The sequence below is a fragment of the Vulpes lagopus genome, chromosome X (genome assembly GCF_018345385.1).
Source record: "Vulpes lagopus strain Blue_001 chromosome X, ASM1834538v1, whole genome shotgun sequence".
Classification (NCBI taxonomy): Eukaryota; Metazoa; Chordata; class Mammalia; order Carnivora; family Canidae; genus Vulpes; species Vulpes lagopus.
The window spans coordinates 9,304,689-9,322,906 of record NC_054848.1 but is presented as its reverse complement, the minus strand read 5'-3'; the positions used below and the strand labels follow the sequence as shown (position 1 = coordinate 9,322,906).

General features: G+C 50.4%; 1 protein-coding gene across 1 annotated transcript in view; it reads right to left on the bottom strand.

Moving 5' to 3' along the window:
- Positions 1-6,757: 6,757 nt before the first annotated feature.
- PRPS2 (phosphoribosyl pyrophosphate synthetase 2) overlaps positions 6,758-18,218 on the bottom strand; it is a 37,754-nt gene continuing 26,293 nt past the window's right edge. The window contains exons 4-7 of the mRNA XM_041741761.1: positions 17,451-17,575; positions 11,505-11,678; positions 10,248-10,407; positions 6,758-9,310 (exon numbers count right to left, since the gene is read on the bottom strand). Coding sequence (XP_041597695.1) covers positions 9,218-9,310; positions 10,248-10,407; positions 11,505-11,678; positions 17,451-17,575 — 552 coding nt within the window. The 3' untranslated portion in view covers positions 6,758-9,217. The remainder of the gene's footprint in view (positions 9,311-10,247; positions 10,408-11,504; positions 11,679-17,450; positions 17,576-18,218) is intronic.

Below are 18,218 nucleotides of genomic sequence, written 5' to 3'. Positions count from 1 at the left end.
GCCTTATTCACTTTGCTCCAGGCTGCTTTTCTACTTGAAATTGGTCCAGAAGCCAGGATGGATCTTCTCTGGAATTCTGACCTGAGTGAATGTCAGGAGAGAGGATCAAGGAAGAAGGTCTTGGTTAGAATCCATCGGTGGTTCTCAACCAGGGGCGATTTTGCCCCCAGGGCACATGTGGCAGTGTCTGGAGACGGGTTTTTGGTTGTTACAAACGTGTGTGGGTGGCTGGGAGGGGGGGGAGCATTGCTACCTGTGTCTCCTAGGTAGAGGCCAAGGAGGCTGCTGAACATCCTATAGTTCACAGGGCGGCCCCCACCACAGAGGGTGACCCAGCCCCAAATATCCAGCTAAGGTTGAGAAACTCTGACATAAATTCTCCTGGGGGAGCAAAGAAAAATGGCCCGAGGGACAAAAAGGAGGGAGCAGAGGGCATCTGTCCCCGGGGAGAGGCAGCTGAGCTCAGGGAAAGGCTGGTCCTTGCTAGGACCCCCATCCTCCTCCTGCTTTCCCTCCTCACCTCCCGCCTCCCCAGCCCCCTCCCCGAAAGGCCTCCATCGGGGACCCTGAGACATTCCTTGGGGAACAAATTGGCTCTGAGGGAAATCCGTGATAAGCAGGAGAAGCCAGCGGATGTAGGAAAACAAGCTTAACAGCAGAAGCACACCAGAAACGGCTAGCAAAGCCGAGACGTCTCTTAAAGCAGGTTTTTACCCTGTAGGGGACGTGGTCGCACTTTTTATTTTATTTTATTTATTCATTTTTATTTTATTTATTTATTTATGAGAGACAGAGAGAGAGAGAGAGAGAGAGAGAGAGACAGAGGCAGAGACGCGGGCAGAGGGAGAAGCAGGCTCCATGCAGGGAGCCCAACGTGGGACTCGATCCCGGGACTCTGGGATCACGCCCTGGGCCAAAGGCAGGCACCAAACCACTGAGCCACCCTGGTAGATGATCCTTCTAATTAAATGTTTTTTTCAAATATAAAAGAATACTGACCTCTGTCCAGTTGTGTCTGTCAAAAGGATTGCTTCAAAGGCATCTCTTCTGCTACTTAATTGTATAAACTTTTTTTTTTTTAAGATTTTATTTATTTATTCATGAGAGACAGAGACACAGGCAGGCAGAGGGAGAAGCAGGCTTCCCTCTGGGAACCCAATGTTGGGACTCGATCCTAGGACCCTGGGGTCACGCCCTGGGCCGAAGGCAGATGCTCAACCGCTGAGCCACCCAGGGATCCTGATCGCACCTTTTAAAGAGATGCACTTTGGTTGTGTTTCCGTGTCCTGCCGAGTGTGACTGCCTGGGTAGGCTCACGATGAAACCCTTCGGGTTCCAGATTTTTTTTTTTACAGGACCCAAAGAGCAGCAACACGCCAAGGAACGTGCACAAAACCAGAGCAGGTCGTAGCACAAAACGGGGAGGGGGAGAAGGCATTGCGATCACCGCCGAGGGTTTGCCCCGGCAGATGGCATTCCCAGCTCTTTCCTAACCCCCCACCGCCACGACTACCCGGGCCCCAAATAGATGATCGTGTCCACAAGGGGGGGGGGCGGGCACCGTCCCTCGTGTGTGGTCTATGTCACACAGCTGTGTACAAAGCAGTCCATGTCAACCGTCTCGGCTGGACACATGGGAGCCTTGGCCATGTGTTTTATTTCTCGCCTACCTACTCAGAGCCCCCCCATCCTAAATGACGGTCCCCTGGCAGGTGCTTCGTAAAGGACGATCAGTGAGTGAAAGAAAGGAGACCCACTCCTTCACTTGATCCCATGGAAGAAAGCATCCAGCCAAAGCCTTCACAAGAATCCCAAGACACGGGAGCAAGTGGCATTTCTTAGGTCGATTACAGCGCCCAAGTTGGGTGCGCGGAACGAAACCTCTTCAGATCACCGGGGTGGAACCATGTTCATGGCCACACCAAGGCCAACTGGGAAGGAATCAGTGACTCATCAAAAACTAGTCTTCTTGGGCCTCCTGGGTGGCTCAGTGGTTGAGCACCTGCCTTCAGCCCAGGGTGTGATCCTGGAGACCCGGGATCGAGTCCCACGTCGGCCTCCCTGCATGGAGCCTGCTTCTCCCTCTGCCTGTGTCTCTGCCTCTCTCTGTGTTTCTCATGAATAAACAGAATCTTTAAAAAAAAAAAAAAAGCCAAAACGAAAACAAAACAAAACAAAAAACAACCCCTAGTCTTCTTGTGCCAACTGGCCTTTCTCGGCACGCTCTCTGATTCATGGGACATCTGTGAATTTTGTCTCCGCCAAGTGTGGCTCTTTAAAGGCTCTGAATGCAGTTAGTGTGGGCATGAACGCACCATTGCTGAAGACACGGGTCTGTCCCTTTTTCAATACCAGGACACTGCTCAGTAGCCCCAGTCCTAAACAGACGATATTCTGGGGCTCAAAGACATTTAGGGTTGGTTCCTTGGTCCCTCAGATGAGTACATGTCAGCGGCACTTCCTGGAGGAGGTCATTCTACAGCACACACACAGCAAGATGTGTCCCCAAGGAATCACCGTGATGATGTTAAAGAGTGACACAAATTCAGGCGGAGTCCTTCATTTTTTTTTCTGTGATTCATAGTCTTGGCTTCAATGTCAGAAGATACTGGATTTAACGCTCCCTTGTCTAGAGAAAATCAGAGAATTAGACATCCTCAGACACGGATGGCCAAGTGCTCACGGATCCATGACCCCCCCCCCCCCCAAGTGCAGAGGCCAATGTCCATCAGTGAACGTTCGGGACACACTGCCTTCTGCTTGGACTGTGCCGTGGGGTCTCTAAAGACCACTTACAGCATTGAGGGCCGCTGTGCCGAATGACTGACAGTCAGCCCAGGTCTCAAATGCATTTTCTTTGTTTTTTGTTTTTTTTTAGATTTCATTTGTTTATTTGACAGAGAGAGAGCACAAGCAGGGGGGAGAGGCAGAGGAAGAGAGGGAAGCAGGCTCTCCACTGAGCAGGAAGCTGGACACGGGGCTTGATCCCAGGACCCTGAGACCATGACCTGAGCTGAAGGCAGACGCTTCACCGACTGGGCCCCGCCCGGCACCCCTCAAATGCATTTTCTAAAAGTGTGTCCCGAAATAAATAAATAAATAAATAAATAAATAAATAAATAAATAAAATATTTAATTTCTTTATGATCTTTTTAATTAAATGTTAGAAGTCTGTCCCTTTTCCCTCCTTTATTTGTGACTACGGCTCTTCATCTTCTACAGTTAATTGACAACGTATTCTTTTTTTTTTTTTTATGATAGTCTCACACACACACACACACACAGAGAGAGAGAGGCACAGAGACATAGGCAGAGGGAGAAGCAGGCTCCATGCACCGGGAGCCTGATGTGGGATTCGATCCCGGGTCTCCAGGATCGCGCCCTGGGCCAAAGGCAGGCGCCAAACTGCTGCGCCACCCAGGGATCCCGACAACGTATTCAATAAGAACTGTGATGTCACAGGTCACTGGCACCGAGTTGGGCTTGTCATATGGCCGGGCACAAAATCAGAGCCATGCTCAGGGGAGTCCTTAGGGCTGGCGCTGGGGATCCAGGACCAGCTACCGTAGAGGACAGAACGAGGGTGACCACGCATTCTGGTTTGCTCAGGCCTGGGGGGCTTCCTGGGAAGCAGGGCTTCCAGCAAAGAAACGGGCGAGCGGTGCAGCCAGCAAAACTAGTGCTGCACCTGAGGGGCAAGTAACCAGCTTGTGTCTTTGGGGCCACCTTTGGTTACTAGATGTTCCAACTACGTCTGGAACAGAGAGCCTAGGCTAATTAAAAACTGCTGGGGAGGGATCCCTGGGTGGCTCAGCGGTTTGGACCCTGCCTTCAGCCCAGGGCCTGATCCTGCAGTCCCGGGATCGAGTCCCACGTCGGGCTCCCAGCATGGAGCCTACTTCTCCCTCTGCCTGTCTCTGGCTCTCTCATGAATAAATAAATAAAAATTTTTTTTTAAACTGCTGGGACTTCAGCAATCATCTACCCTCTGATTTTTGCAGAGATACTCAGACTCACAGGGGTGTAGCCTTTTCCCAAGGTCACACAGCTTGCTAGTGGTATATCCGGAACCAGACTCCAGATTGCCACACTCCCGATTTAGGACACTGTCCACTGCATGCCATCTGTCGCTTTCCCAGGCTCTTTTTATCGCTCTTTTGAAATGCAAATTTAAAAAAATGTAAAATGACTGCTGCTGGTTTTCCTTTTGACCACGGAACTCTGCCATTAGGACAGTGTAAACCGGTGGGGGGTGAGGATGGTGGCCGCGAGGCCAGGCAGGGAGAAGCCCAAGGCTGAGGCCACCACGTCCCCAGATGACCACCCTATTCACGCTCCCTCGGCACCCACGGGGAGGTGCGCACCCACAGCCGGGAAGTGCACGTGGGCCAGCAGCACGTGTTCGGGGGCGGGGTGGGCCGCCGCGGGCTTGGGCCTGGCACCCCGTGTGTGGGCTGCCGAGGCGGGGGCCCGCCAGGTCACCGGATCGAGGCTCGGCCCGATCGCGCGGCGTGGGCGGCGGAGCCAACAGGTCAGAGCACGGGCCGACCGCGTTGCGGAGCAGGGCGGCTGGGCTTCGGCCTCTCCTCGGGCTCAGCGCTGCACCGAGCCCTGGGGCCCAGACGGTGGCGGGCACCCGGCGGCCTCCTGTCCCCGGGCCGAGCCACCGAAGAGGGGGACAAAGACAAGGCCCACTGGTGGCAGAGTGGCTGCCAAAGACGGGGAGCCCCCCGGTGGGCATGTGGACCCCAGGCGGCGGGTCACCGACGCCCGCCTCGTAAAGGAGGTGGACAGTGACACCGCCCAGGTGGGGACCCGAGCGGCCCGTCCCGTCGCGCCCGCAGGCCAAGTGGCAGGACTCCGCGGCCCGGCCACCGGCTCGCGGTCCCCGGACAGCACTGGGGGGACAGTGCCCTACGCGGAGGGGTGGCTGACGGCGGCGACAGCAAGGTGCAGCGGGGACATGGGCCGCGCGACCACCGCCTGGCCTGCAGCCCCAGGGAGAGCCCTGCTCCCCCCCCCCCCGGGGCCCCCTCGGGAGGGCTCTGAGGGCCTGGCCTGCCACCACAGGACGGTCTTATTCGGGGTGCATTTACGCCCAAAGTCCTCAGCTGGGGAAGCCCCCAGGGCGGAGCGCCCTTACCGTTTACACCGGCGCCGCTTTTGCTGGTCTTTGTGCGGGAAGGAGAATGGAACCGGGTCTTTGGGAGCGGCCCCGATCGACCCCGGGGCGCGTGTGCCCTTCTTCCCCAGCAGCTCTACGGCCACTGCAAGGATTCTCTATATGCAGCCACTCGTCGCCACCGACCGCCATCGTTGACAGTCACATGTCAGGACGACGTGCTTGTGAGGAGACCACACACGCACGAGCCTTGACATCTGCAAAATGCATGAAAATCCTGCAGCTTCGCATCTACTTAGCTTCTTTCAAAGGGAAGATTTAAGACGCCTGCCCTTAAGGCGGAAAGTACTGTGCAAAATGTCCAGGGGTCTCGTGCAGTCCCTGTCACACCCCAGTACAAGCCCTGTTAGGCCATTTCCCATCTATGGAAACTGAGGCACGAGACTGTGAAGCAACGCTCCCAAAGAGCTTTGGCTGTTGCCTTGACTGTACTAAGTGGTGAAATCTCTGGGCATCACGCGCTTCACTGTCGGAGAAGACGGAGCTGAGACCACAGTGAAGCAACTCTGGAAAGCAAGGGCAGGGAGAAGGTGGCGGGGCGGGACCCGGGGCTGCAGGAAAATGAATCAGTAAGGTGAAGGTCTGCAGCGAAGAGGAGGCATTCTGGAGACTTCTCCATGCAATAGAGGTGCTTCAGCCCTTACCTTCCAGCCTCCTCGGCCATCCTCACTCAAACATATCGTGTACCAAATGCCCTATGCTGTCCTGCTTCAGTCCCTGCTGGAATAGAGCCACGCAGTTCCGGAAGATTCCTCCAGGAATGATCATCTATAATGACAGTCCCTTCACAAAGCCCTTTCTGATCTCCCCAGCCTGATCGATCCCCTGAACCCCTGAGAATTCCTGTTTTCCCTTTGACACTTGGCCTGTCAGCTGGCAGGATCTGCCCATATGAAAGGAAACCCTTCCGGAAGACATGTGACAGCATTTTTAGGTCTAAGAGTTTTTTGATTCCAGGTCTCCTTCATTTTTCTTCCTTCTAGTACATTCCATCATGTTGGGTCTTAAACCGTGACATTCTCCGGAAGACTGTTTTACTTCTTTATATTTTGCTGGAACTTTTGAGGCAAAATGCTGCCACTCTCAGCACTACCCACACTATAAAGCTGAGCTTTGGCGGGAGAACAGAATTATAAATTTCCTTTGTCCCCCAAGAGTAATTTAAAGCTTCACTGAATAGGTAGTTGCTTTAAGGGAGCAGGACACTCCTGGTGCTTCAGAAATCAGAGCAGATGGAAAAACTCGATGGGGCCTACGTTTGGTCTGCTCCAATCTGGGGACACCAACCATTACTACTGTAATGTGTAAGCATACCGTGTGATCTCCAATGTTACAGGCAACATCTAGAATGTTCAACTTGCGTCATCTTATGTGGCACGGCTGTTACACTTTGGGATGAGGCGACTGCTGGTCACTCCCCAAAGAAATACCTTCAAAACAGACAAGAGCTGACTTCCATTAACTTCCAGCTTTTCTGTAATTGTATCTGCCAGGCTATAATCCTCAAGTACCAAACACGTTCGGGTCCCCCCGTCAAAACACAGCACTCCGTAATGATGACACAAACTATGATAGAAAGAAGTAGCATGATTTTATTGAAATGTTTTAGTACAGTGGTGGATGATCTTAAAATCGTATGTTCTAAACCAATACAAGCACTGCAAATGATACATTCCTGAATCTAAGGGACATCTAACAAAGGCAAGTTCTAGTATGAATTATCTGCAGGTTGATTAATATCATTTAAGTTGGAGGACGAGCAGCTTTGGTATGCGTGTACTTCTCTGGCTCCCCTTTTCGGCTAGATATCCGTGAGCCCAGCGCCATTCGGCAGAGTTGGACAGAACCGATACACTGGGTGGTTTCCCTGAATGCTTGCACACCAGGGGCAAGGGATACGCAAGTTCTGCGATCAGGCCGTTCCTGAGGCCACTCCCATCATCTTTCCGGAGCTGAAACCATCAAATGGTTGAGGTCTACATCGCCCCCGTGTATGGCCAAGTCTAGTCGAATTAGTGAATATAGCAGAACTACTTGAAAACAAAAAGTGAGGCCAAAAGAGAGAAAAAGTCAGTTAATTCGATGACAGTGCAGATTTTTATCTGAGGATTATTTTAAAACTAGCTCTGTATCTTAGACTCAATCTGAAGACGAAATGATCATGTTTAAATCACCTCTCGTCAGTCATGTCAACATGTCTACGCTTATATGCCAAGGCCGTCTACCTGCGTGTGTCTGTAACTACGTTTTCATCTGTCTTTGCATAGAAATTCCAAGAAATAGATATCACTCATTTATCAAAACTAAAAATTACATACATCTAAGGAGGCTCTTTACATTATCAAGTCAACTCTTCCTAGGTAGAGCCAATCGGTATCGCGTAGCTGACTCTACCAGGCTAGAATGCCATTGTTTTTCTCAAAAACCATTTTAAGGTACAGCAAAATGCCGGTCTCTGCAATGACCAACACGATACTTGCTAAACTTCAACCTCTGCTGGACTGAAGTTTGAAATCTTAAAAATTGCTGTTCAAGTGACTTAAAGATTTGGTTTTGCCACCTGCAAAACTTAGATCAGGCAATTTCCTCTCTTCAAGTTTTAAGATTCAGCAGAAGGGAGGGATTGTTATTATTCCCAGCCTTTGTCTACGCAGGCAAATTCTCTTCTTTCTGGGCTGAAGAATTTAGTTGGTTGTGCACCAGTGCGCAGCTACCAAGACTCATGGGGAGTCAAAGCTCGCCTTAGGGATGCACCCCACTGAGGAAGATGCTGTCAAGCGCCATCTGTGGATAAAGCAATCTTTGCCTCCATGATCACTCTTGGGCCACCACTTGAACCTTATCTCAATGAAGCAATTAATGCTTACTTATTTGTACTTTCTTTGTAGGCCTTTCTTACCCACATTTTTCATGTAACAGTTTTAGTTAAAACAATCAGTTGTCTAGGAGACCTGCTACTTCTGATTACAAAAGGCAAAAGACTATTAAATCAAAACGAAGGAGGTGATGTTTAAATATGCATTTGGTGGTACTCACAAAAATTCGCCTTTTTATGATGTCAGGAACAAATAACGAACAGACACTAGTAAGCCTGAGGGAACTTAGGGGAGTCTTGGTTTTGGTGGAAACCCACAACGTGAGATTATTGGAAAGAAGGCGAAGTAAAAGCTAGAGCTAAAAAGAGGCCATAAAATAAGATGGTAGGACGGAGTTGCTGCTTGCAGAGCTGTCCGCCTTGGATGGCCAGAGCACAGCGTGAGTGGCACCAGCGAGCCTGTAGGGTCTATCTTGACACTTTCTCAATTAGATCCATTGCTGAACATAATTTTGGAATTTCAGAACGTGACATTTCAGGTAAGTGGCAGTTATAATGCGTTTCTCAGCAGTGGCAACAACAACCAAAGAAATGCTGAATTGCTTGTGATAATGTCTAATGTTTATCAGAAAGTAAATGTGTCAGCAGCCCTCTGAAGCTACCTAAAATTTGGTCAAATTGAGCATGATAACAAAGGTTTATTTGAAACCTGGTTACTAAAAACCAAAAAAAACCCAACCGAATTCAGGGTATTATAAATTTTCTAAGGTGCACTCGGAAGGAAAAGGCTAATTCTGTATACAGGGTTTGACCCAAATGTCCATAGGCATTATCAGTATTTACACAGAAGGCTTTAATCTGAAGTCACCTTTGGCGACCTCGAAATAGACTATGACCTTCCGCAGTGGAATTACATACTTGAAAGTTGTGGCCTCGGAGTACTGGTAAAACAAAAGAAAGGTCACCTGTCAGAATGAGCCAAGATGACCTTAAGGACAGTTCACGTAAAAAGATCAGATAACCACCACCCTCCCCCTCCCCCTCCCAAACCAGAAGTAAATGGTCTTGAGCTTGAGAGGAGGGAAACAATGGATCTTGCAGGGTACAAAGATCGGACGCTTTTGCATTATCCTAGGATTGCTGAGTCCTAAAACTAAAGTCAGGCAAACGCACACAAGGCAGCGGCCCAAGCAGGCCTGCTCCACACCTCACGTCTGGGCCTATAGCGGGACGTGGCTGAACAGGTAGGACACGGATTCACCGTTGTGCGTTCTTCGGATCGCCTCTGCCAAGATCATCGAGATATCAATGACCTAAAGGCCAACAGAAAAGGGGAGAGGACAGTGGGACACCTCAGTCGGAGTCCACGAAAAACTTAGAAGCCAGAGAGCCCAGGAACGACTTCTCCAGCACAAAGACGCGCGATCACCAACCCCCCCCAACCCACGCCCGTTTCTACCTTCCAATTACAATCACATGTGGGACCCTGGAGGCGAGACCTTCAATCAAAGGCTTTTTGGGGTCACTGGTACCCAGAGATAGCCTTTCCTTGGGGTGTCTGTTTAATTTTACTCAATCATCACATGGAAGGTTTTCTTCTTAGTTTCCAAAAACACAGTGACTGCGTCACTTAAGAGCACAGCTGGGGACACCTGGGTGGCTGTCTGCCTGCTTTCAGCCTAGGGCGTGATCCCCAGGTCCTGGGATCGAGTCCCGCACTGGGCTCCCCGCAGGCAGCCCGCTTCTCCCTCTGCCTGTGTCTCTGCCCCTCTGTGTGTCTCTCATGAATAAATAAATAACATCTTAAAAAAAAAAAAGAGCACAGCTGTGATCACCTCACTCAGGATTCAGTGAGTAGCTTTTGGGTAAAGGGCCCAACGGTAAATATTTTCAGCTCTGCGGGGCCAGACTCGACTCAAGTCATCGTAGCGTGACAACAGCTACAGACGATACGTCAATGAGTACGTGTGGCTGCATTCCGCCAAAACTTTTTTGCAACAACAGCCTGTTTTTAACTGCTTTTCTAGTGTGGTTTTGACTATTTCCAACTCTGACCTGCACCGGCCCCAGCCTTTCTCAGACCTAACGTGAATCCCACCCCCCGTTACGGGAAGCCACAGCATCTGGCAGCTATCCCTGGGCAAGCTTGTCACACACGCAGTCACACACACAAGAACAAGACTCAGCGCTATCTTTTGGGGCTCAAGGTAGATTCCTCGCTGCGTGCCTCTGCCTGCTGTGTAGCAGTACCTGAATCTTGGGGCAGTGTTTCATTTTGTCCTCTTGCGGAATGGTGTTTGTGACGACAACAGCCTCAAAGGCGGCGTTGTTTATTCTGGAAATAGCTGGCCCAGAGAAGATCCCGTGTGTAAGGATAGCATAAACCTTGGTGGCTCCGGCGGAGAGCAGCCTGTAAAGCAGAGAGCAAAACAATTAAGTGTACACAAATATTCCTGGAACATTCTCCCCTCACTGTGAATTAAGAGGCAAAAAGCGTGTTCCATAAAGAAAAACAGAAAACCAATCTGACTCACATTTATTAGCCTCGAAAACGATCTTTGAAGGTACGTACTGGCAAAACCTTTTGTGTTCCGTTAAATCAGGGATTATCAGCCTTGGCCTTGGGCCCACATAATGCTTTGCTGAGCAGCATCCCAGGCCTCTCCACTAGCAGCAGCCACCCCCTGCCCCTCGGCTGTGAACCAAAATCGTCTCCAGACACTGCCAAATGTCTCCCGGGGAGCAAAAACTGTCCTTGGTTGAGAACCGCTGGTTTCAACTGATAAAGCCAAACTACCGGGCAGCCCAGGTGGCTCAGTGGTTTAACGCCACCTTCAGCCCAGGGTGTGATCCTGGGGACCGGGGATCGAGTCCCATGTCGGGCTCCCTGCATGGAGCCTGCTTCTCCCTCTGCCTGTGTCTCTGCTCCCATCTCCCCCACCGTGTCTCTCATGAATAAATAAATAAAATATTAAAAAGAAAAAATAAAGCCAAACTACCATCATTTTGAGCCACATTCAATCTAAACTACTGACAGATTTTGCATTCTTGGTTCCACACTGCCTTTGGCCCAGCGGGTGCTGCGTGCTTGCCGCCCGGCTCAAGTCGGAGCGGCCCCGCGCCCAGCACTCCGCACCGCGGCTCCCACTAGCCACGGCCCAGCTCTCGAACCTTCGGGAGCCGCGGCCGGGGAGGCTCAAGCGAAGGCCAAAGAGAAGGAAGACCAGGCCCAAAGGAGCCCACGAGACGGTCTCTTCCCTCTGTGCTCAGGTGCGGGGGGAGCACCTTCGTGGATCCTTTTCCAGACACTGAAAGCTCATCCTGGAAAATGAAAGCCAGGCCCTAAAGGCCCAGGGGATTGTCTTCCACCAAGAAAAAAATAAATGGGCCTGAAAGGCCACCCCTCAGCAATCAGCAATCATTAGGAAGAACAGGCTGTTTTTAAGAGCTGGCATTTTTCCTTTCCTAAAGCGATGCTCTAACGCTTGCCCGCGCCGCCCCTCGTACTTGTCCGCGGCGTGGCAGATGGTGCCACAGGTGTCAGCCATGTCGTCCACGAGGATAGCCACGCGGTCCTTCACGTCGCCCACCAGAACCATCCGGTCCACTTCATTTGCTTTCTTCCTCTCTTTGTGAATCAAGGCGAATTCCACATTCAACCTGTCTGCAATCGACGTGACCCTGCTCGAACACACAGCCAGAATGCAAAAAAATACTGTCAACAGAAGAAAAGCTCTTGACATCTATGGTCGTATTTTAGGAACGTGGTTAACCAGCCATGTTCGAGATAACGAGGTAATCGGGGCTCACTTGGATGGGAAATCAATATGGGAATCTGTTAGTGTCTGTGCATACTTTTTTTTTTTTTATTTTTTTTTTTTATTTTTTTTTTTTTAAATTTTTTTTTTTTTAAATTTTTTTTTTTTTTTTTTTATTTTATTATTTATGATAGTCAGAGAGAGAGAGAGAGGCAGAGACACAGGCAGAGGGAGAAGCAGGCTCCATGCACCGGGAGCCCGACGTGGGATTCGATCCCGGGTCTCCAGGATCGCGCCCTGGGCCAAAGGCAGGCGCTAAACCGCTGCGCCACCCAGGGATCCCTGTCTGTGCATACTTTTAAAAAAATCACGGGCACGTGTACAATCAGGTGTATTGTACACCTGAAACTGATATTACACTGTGTGTGAACTGGAATTTCAATACAAACTTTCAAAAAGGGCAGCCCGGGTGGCTCAGCAGTTTAGCACCGCCTTCAGCCCAGGGTGTGATCCTGGGGACCTGGGATCGAGTCCCGCGTCGGGCTCCCTGCATGGAGCCTGCTTCTCCCTCTGCCTGTGTCTCTGCCTCTCTCTCTCTCTCTGTCTCTCATGAATAAATAGTCTTTAAAAAAAACTTTCAAAAAAAAGCATAAGGAAATAGCCATTAGCAGCAAGAAAATACAGCATATATGAAACTCAATAAAATAGAAAAAAATACAAGTCATAGACACAACTCAAATCAAATGATTTAGAAACCGCCACTCACTCAGTCTGTGGTGCAGCCAGTGGGGACAGAAGTCCTAGCTCACAAAGGCACATACCACACTGGGGCTTATGAAAGTGGACTTCACTGCGCTGCAGGCCTTGGGGCTTGTAAACCTTGAGTTTCTCTCCTCATCCCTGGCAAATGCTCCAAAGTCACTCACTCAGAAAGGGCTGGGCTGGCACCAGAAAGAGAAGGTGGCAGGCCAGGCTGATCAGTGAGCCCTGGGCACGGGGCTACAATCCTCCTTTTCCACGTACAGGACACTTAAGGTGTGTTCCTAACAACTCCTGTTGGGACAACGTATCACACGGAAACCTCAGGCAGGGCAAGCTGGAACCCAAATCACATGCGGTTTCATTTCTGTTTCTTCGACACACGTGTTTACGTGCTTTCCGGAAGAAAAACAATAAAAGTTAAACCTGAATTATTTCATTTCACCAACTTCCCACACCAGTTTCACGTTACTACTGACGGGCAGTAGGTGTGCTCCCTCCTAAGGTTCACTCTTCCTTAGCCCGAGCCAACCGAGCCGCAAAGCCTACCGGACAGTGACCTCTTGTGGCAATGTTAAGTTTTACCTGCAGTATGTCAAGCTTTGAGGCTTTTCGCCAAGGCAGAAAGTTCTAGTTGGTCAGAGACCTGTTTCCTTTGATGAAATGACTATTTTGCATCAAGCAAAGATGCCAGTGGTAGTATCTACTGCGTGTATCACGTGTTACCGCTGTGACTGTTCTGTCCGCTGGGGAGCAGCTTACTTACTCCACAGTAGGAAGGAGGTAACGAAACTTGGGGGAAAAAGGAAGGAAGTGGCAAAAAAAATTTCCAAAATATATGCTCTTAAAAAGCTTGATGGTCCCTGGCAGAGGGAGCAGGGCTGCTCGAGTGGGACAGCTTTAAAGGTGACCTGGAAAAGGACAGCATCTCAGTGCTGGCCATTAACTCTGCTTCGTTGGTTCTGCATTTTTGAAAGCAACAGTTGGGACACCTGCGTGGCTCAATGGGTTAAGCAGCTGACTCTAGGGTTCAGCTCAGGTCGTGATCTCAGGGTCCTGGGATAGAGCCCCAAGTCGGGCTCTGCACTCAGCATGGAGTTAGCTTGAGATTCTCGCTCTCCCTCTGCCCTTCCCCCTCTCTGAAATAAATAAATCCAAAAAAAAAAAAGAGGCAAGAGTTGGCAAGTAGATCGGGGAATTTGGTGCATAAAATGGTGTTTCAAATCAGCAGGGGAAAGACGGATTATTTAATAAATAGTTTTGGAACAACTAGATAGCTGGGGGGAGAAAAAGCTGGATTCTTCTTCACTCTTTGTTCCAAAACAAATATCAGATGGAAGAAAAATTGGAACATTAAAAAGGGAAGAAGGCAATTTGTCTTAAAATATATGAAATCATGGGAGAAGAAGAATTGAGGAGGGTGAAAACTTCCTACACCCAGAAGTCAGAACATGAAGAGATAAATGACGACAGAAGCAACGTCCTAAAAGTCTTGCAGAGATGAAAAATACACCAAGGGAAGACATGAAAAACTCGGGGAAGTATCTACACCGCCCCCACCCCCACAGGAAACAAAGATGTGACCTCCTGTCTGCACAGAACTCCTAACGATCCGGAGGAAAAGGCTTCCGGCCAACGTGACAACAGGCAGAGGCACGACCAGGCCCTCGGGAAAAGCAGCAGGCCGCAGAGGGCGCTTGACCTTGTCCACGGCAACCAGGATTAACAGGAAAAGATCCGTATCATCGCCATCTGTTTATAACCCAGACGGTGTCTGCTCCACAGCAGGCCTCGGAGAAAGTCACCCGCGTCCACACTCGGAGCGCTGACCCGTCTACCTTTTCCGAAAGACCCAATTATTTTATCACTGTCCATCAAAACCCGAACGGCTCTTGCCCCAGGACCTGGTATCTTCTAGAAAGAGACCTGAATGTACACAAAATGTAGTAAGTACAGTGTGGCGGGACGGTGCTTAAGAGGACACACAATGGTACCCCCAAGTGAGGAACGGGGCGACCTGATAAAGGAATGATGATCTATGCCTATGACGAATTATCACCCAGCTGGAAAGAGCAATAGAGTAGATCTCCTGCACAGCTGTGGAATCGCTGCTAAGACGGGATGAGGATGTTTTTTAAAAAGCAGATATTTCCACTTGTATGAAATAAAAAGGGGGACATGTCTGAATAACGGAATTCTGGCACTGGGAAGAACAGAGGCCTCTAAAGAAGGAAATGGGGGGGTGCCTCGGTGGCTCAGTGGGTTGGACATCCGCCTTCAGGCTCAGGTCATGATCCTGGGGTCCTGGGATCGAGCCCCACATTGGGGTTCTCACTCAGCAGGGAGCCTGCTTCTCCCCTCTGCTGCTTCTCCCGCTCCTACTGTCTCTCTTAAGTAAATAAAATCTTCAAAAAAAAAAAAGGAATACACCAGACACAAGGACCACGTATTGCATGATCTATCCATATGAAATGTCCAGAGACACAGAGAAGAGATTAGTGGTGACCAGGGGCCGGGGGCAGAGGGAATGGGGAGCGCCCGACTATTGGGAACAGGCTTCTTTGGGGGTGATGAACATGTCCGGAACTCGGTAGTGGTGATGGAGGCACAACTGCACGAACACAGTGAAAGGCACTGAGCTGTGCACTTTAAGTAGGTGGACGGCAAGTAGATGACTTCTGTCTTAATAAAACTGTTACTGAAAACAAGTTACATCTTATGCTCACGTACCTCTGGCCTGCTTGTTCACCTCGAACCTTCCATCGCACCAGTGGATTCACCATATCTGAAGGGAGTCCACTATGTGACTTACTAAGGTTTCCAAGTGAACAGCAAGCATTTGCTATAGAAATAACTCCAAAATGCTACTCCCATTCCCTGTGGTTTTTTTAATACTTGAGAGAGAGAGAGAGAGAGCGAACGAGAGAGAGAAAGAGAGTGTGAGTGAGCGCAGGGGGAGGGGCAGAGGGAGAAGTAGACACCTCGCTAAGCAGGTAGCCCAACGTGGGACTTGATCCCAGGACCTGAGATCATAACCGGAGCCAAGGCAGATGCTTAAGTGACTGAGCCCCCCAGGTGCCCCCACTGCCCCGAGTTCTTATGCGGGCAGACACTCCGCGTGCTTTGACCCAGAGGTCCCTGCATGGGGGCTTTGCCGCTCACTTTCTGCTTCCGACTCTGATGTATTTGTGTCTCCTTCCTGTCAACGGCCACTTCCTGCTGCTGTCAGAGGCCCAGCTCCACCTGTTCACCCCCTCTCCTGTGCGGGGGACCAAGCACCAGAGACGGCAGCTTGGCGCTCATCGCGGCTCTTCTAAGAATTAGCACCTCTGCTTCCCAGCTCGGGTTCATGACAGCTTTCTGGGCCACTCCTGAGCTTTTTAGTTGGATTCTAAGTCCCTTAACCAGGCTACAGGTGGACAAGAGAGCCAGGTGACGCATCTGCAGGTTACAGACGTACGTCCTGAAGCTGGGTGGCCGCAGGGCACTCCTGGCACGTTTATCAGCTTCTTTGCTTTTGCAATGGACTGACAGAGGTCTTCTGTCCCTCTCCCTCCCTGACGGAGGCCCCTACACCTGGGCCCTGAAGCCCCAAGCACCCTGTCTTCCTTTTCCAGGAGGCCGCTGCCCCGTGCGACAGGGTCACGTCGGGCCGCGGAAGAGGGGTGCGTCTCAAATCCGTGTTGCGTCGTCGTCGCCCTTCATTCTGAGCTCCCTGCACTGACTGCTCCTTCATTCCCGACGCCTGCGAGGCCCTCCCGATCCGAGGCTCAGAGCCACTTTCTCACGCTAGTCAGTGTGCCAGCATTGGGACGCTTTGGGTAGCATGTCCCTTTCTGTCCAAGCTGGTCATTTTACGGTCCAGGAAGCGTCCTGTCACCCCACGGGGCCGGCCGCCTGCCACCGGCTCCTCTGCACACGCCGGCTCCGGGTGGGCTGTGCCCTCCCGGGGATCATCAGGCTCGAGGCGGTCTCCCGTGGGGAGTGCTCAGCTGGGACAGTGGGATTCCCGGTGGCCCGGGACCAAGTGTTCTTAGCGTAGAGATCCCCGCACCAAGGGGCACGCAGAGCTCACTGCACACCTGCACAGGGCACAGGCTCTCAGTCCGATTTCTCATGAGTGGCTATTTTGTCCTCCCCACCCCCATCCCCCCAAAGGCCTGAGTAAAGCTGGCTGTGCCCCTGTGCCACTGGGGAGAGGTCGAACTTTCATCTCCCTTCTCTCTGAAGACCTCTACGTGGGCAGTTAACACCCAAGCCAGCAGCCTCTTCTTGGATCTGATAACCCCCCACCAGGCCACGTAAGCAGGGTCTTCAGCCCTTCTTTATTTCCCGGCCCTGGACATTTCCCTTTTTCCTGGTGCTCTATGGACACAGATTTCTTTTTTAAAACTCTATTTTGGCCTCTACTGTCAGGTGTTTATAGGAGGAGGGACTAGCTTAGTCAATCGTGTTGTTAATTAAGTCTTATTTTCCAATTGGGCTCGTTGCTTTCATAATCAGAAAAAAGTAACTTAAAAACCAGCACTGGGACACCTGAGGGCTCCATCGGTGAAGCATCTGCCTTCGGCTCGGGTCGTGATCCCGGGGTCCTGGGATCGAGCCCCCCCATCAGGCTCCCTGCTCAGCGGGGAGCCTGCTTCTCCCTCTGCCTCTGCTGCTCCCCTGGCTCGTGCTTGTTCTCTCTCTCTCAAACAAATAGACTCTTAAAACCACCGACTGAAACATATTTGCTGAAAACAAAGACGTGCCTGTACTTCTTGCATGAACGATGAAACGTTAACAAAGAGGACCGCTCCCTGCTCTGCAGGTGAGGACTGCAGTCCCCTTACTTGTTCATTTACAAAACAGAGCATTAAGTAATTCAGAACGTGCTTCCTTATCTAACATATTAAAAAAAATAATAAAACAAAGCAAAACCGTGGCGTCTGCCTACCTCTTGGCTCCCCCGGCGTCGGGCGAGACAATGATACAGTTCCTCCACTCAGCAATGTTCTCTCGGATCCACTGCAGGACGGCGGGCTCCGCGTACAGATTATCCACTGGGATGTCAAAGAAGCCCTAAGGGGTGAAGTGCGCGACACACCGCAGTTTTGTTTTAAAGAGAACCTCTTGCATGAAGTCAAATCTGAATTTTTTATTCAAAAGAAGCCTTTTCAACAGACTCCCTTTTCTTGATTTTAACAGAATTACATTGAAAGACAGATACATTCCGGGAGCCTATGTAAGTCCAACCCATTATCTTTGGAAACCTATTATCTTAGGGTTGCCTATACCCTAAGGAATAGGAGAACGGTCTTGCAGGGCAGTGAGGTTTGTTGTCTTAATTAAGCACCTTATTATAAGCCAAACGCTTCTTCATATTCATGGTATCACAGAGGAGGCACAGTATAAAGTGGCCTGTTTTATAGATGAAGAACTAAGTTATGAGGAGGGTGAAAAAACATACGTCACAACTCTGCCACTGTAATTATTTTCGAGGAGTGGAGACGGAATTGTAAGGCTGACTACCAAGAAGCCATTCCCACTCCTCTGAAGCCGTTTGCAAGTTGGTGGCAGACAGCGGTAACAACCTTCAACCATGTTTCCAAATCCAGTAAAGATGAAAATCTAAGAGAGCCACCGCATACCAACTTAAACACGACTCACGTCAGCCCCTTCGAAAACAATTTAACTTAATAGAGTTAGGATTCAACAAGTTGCA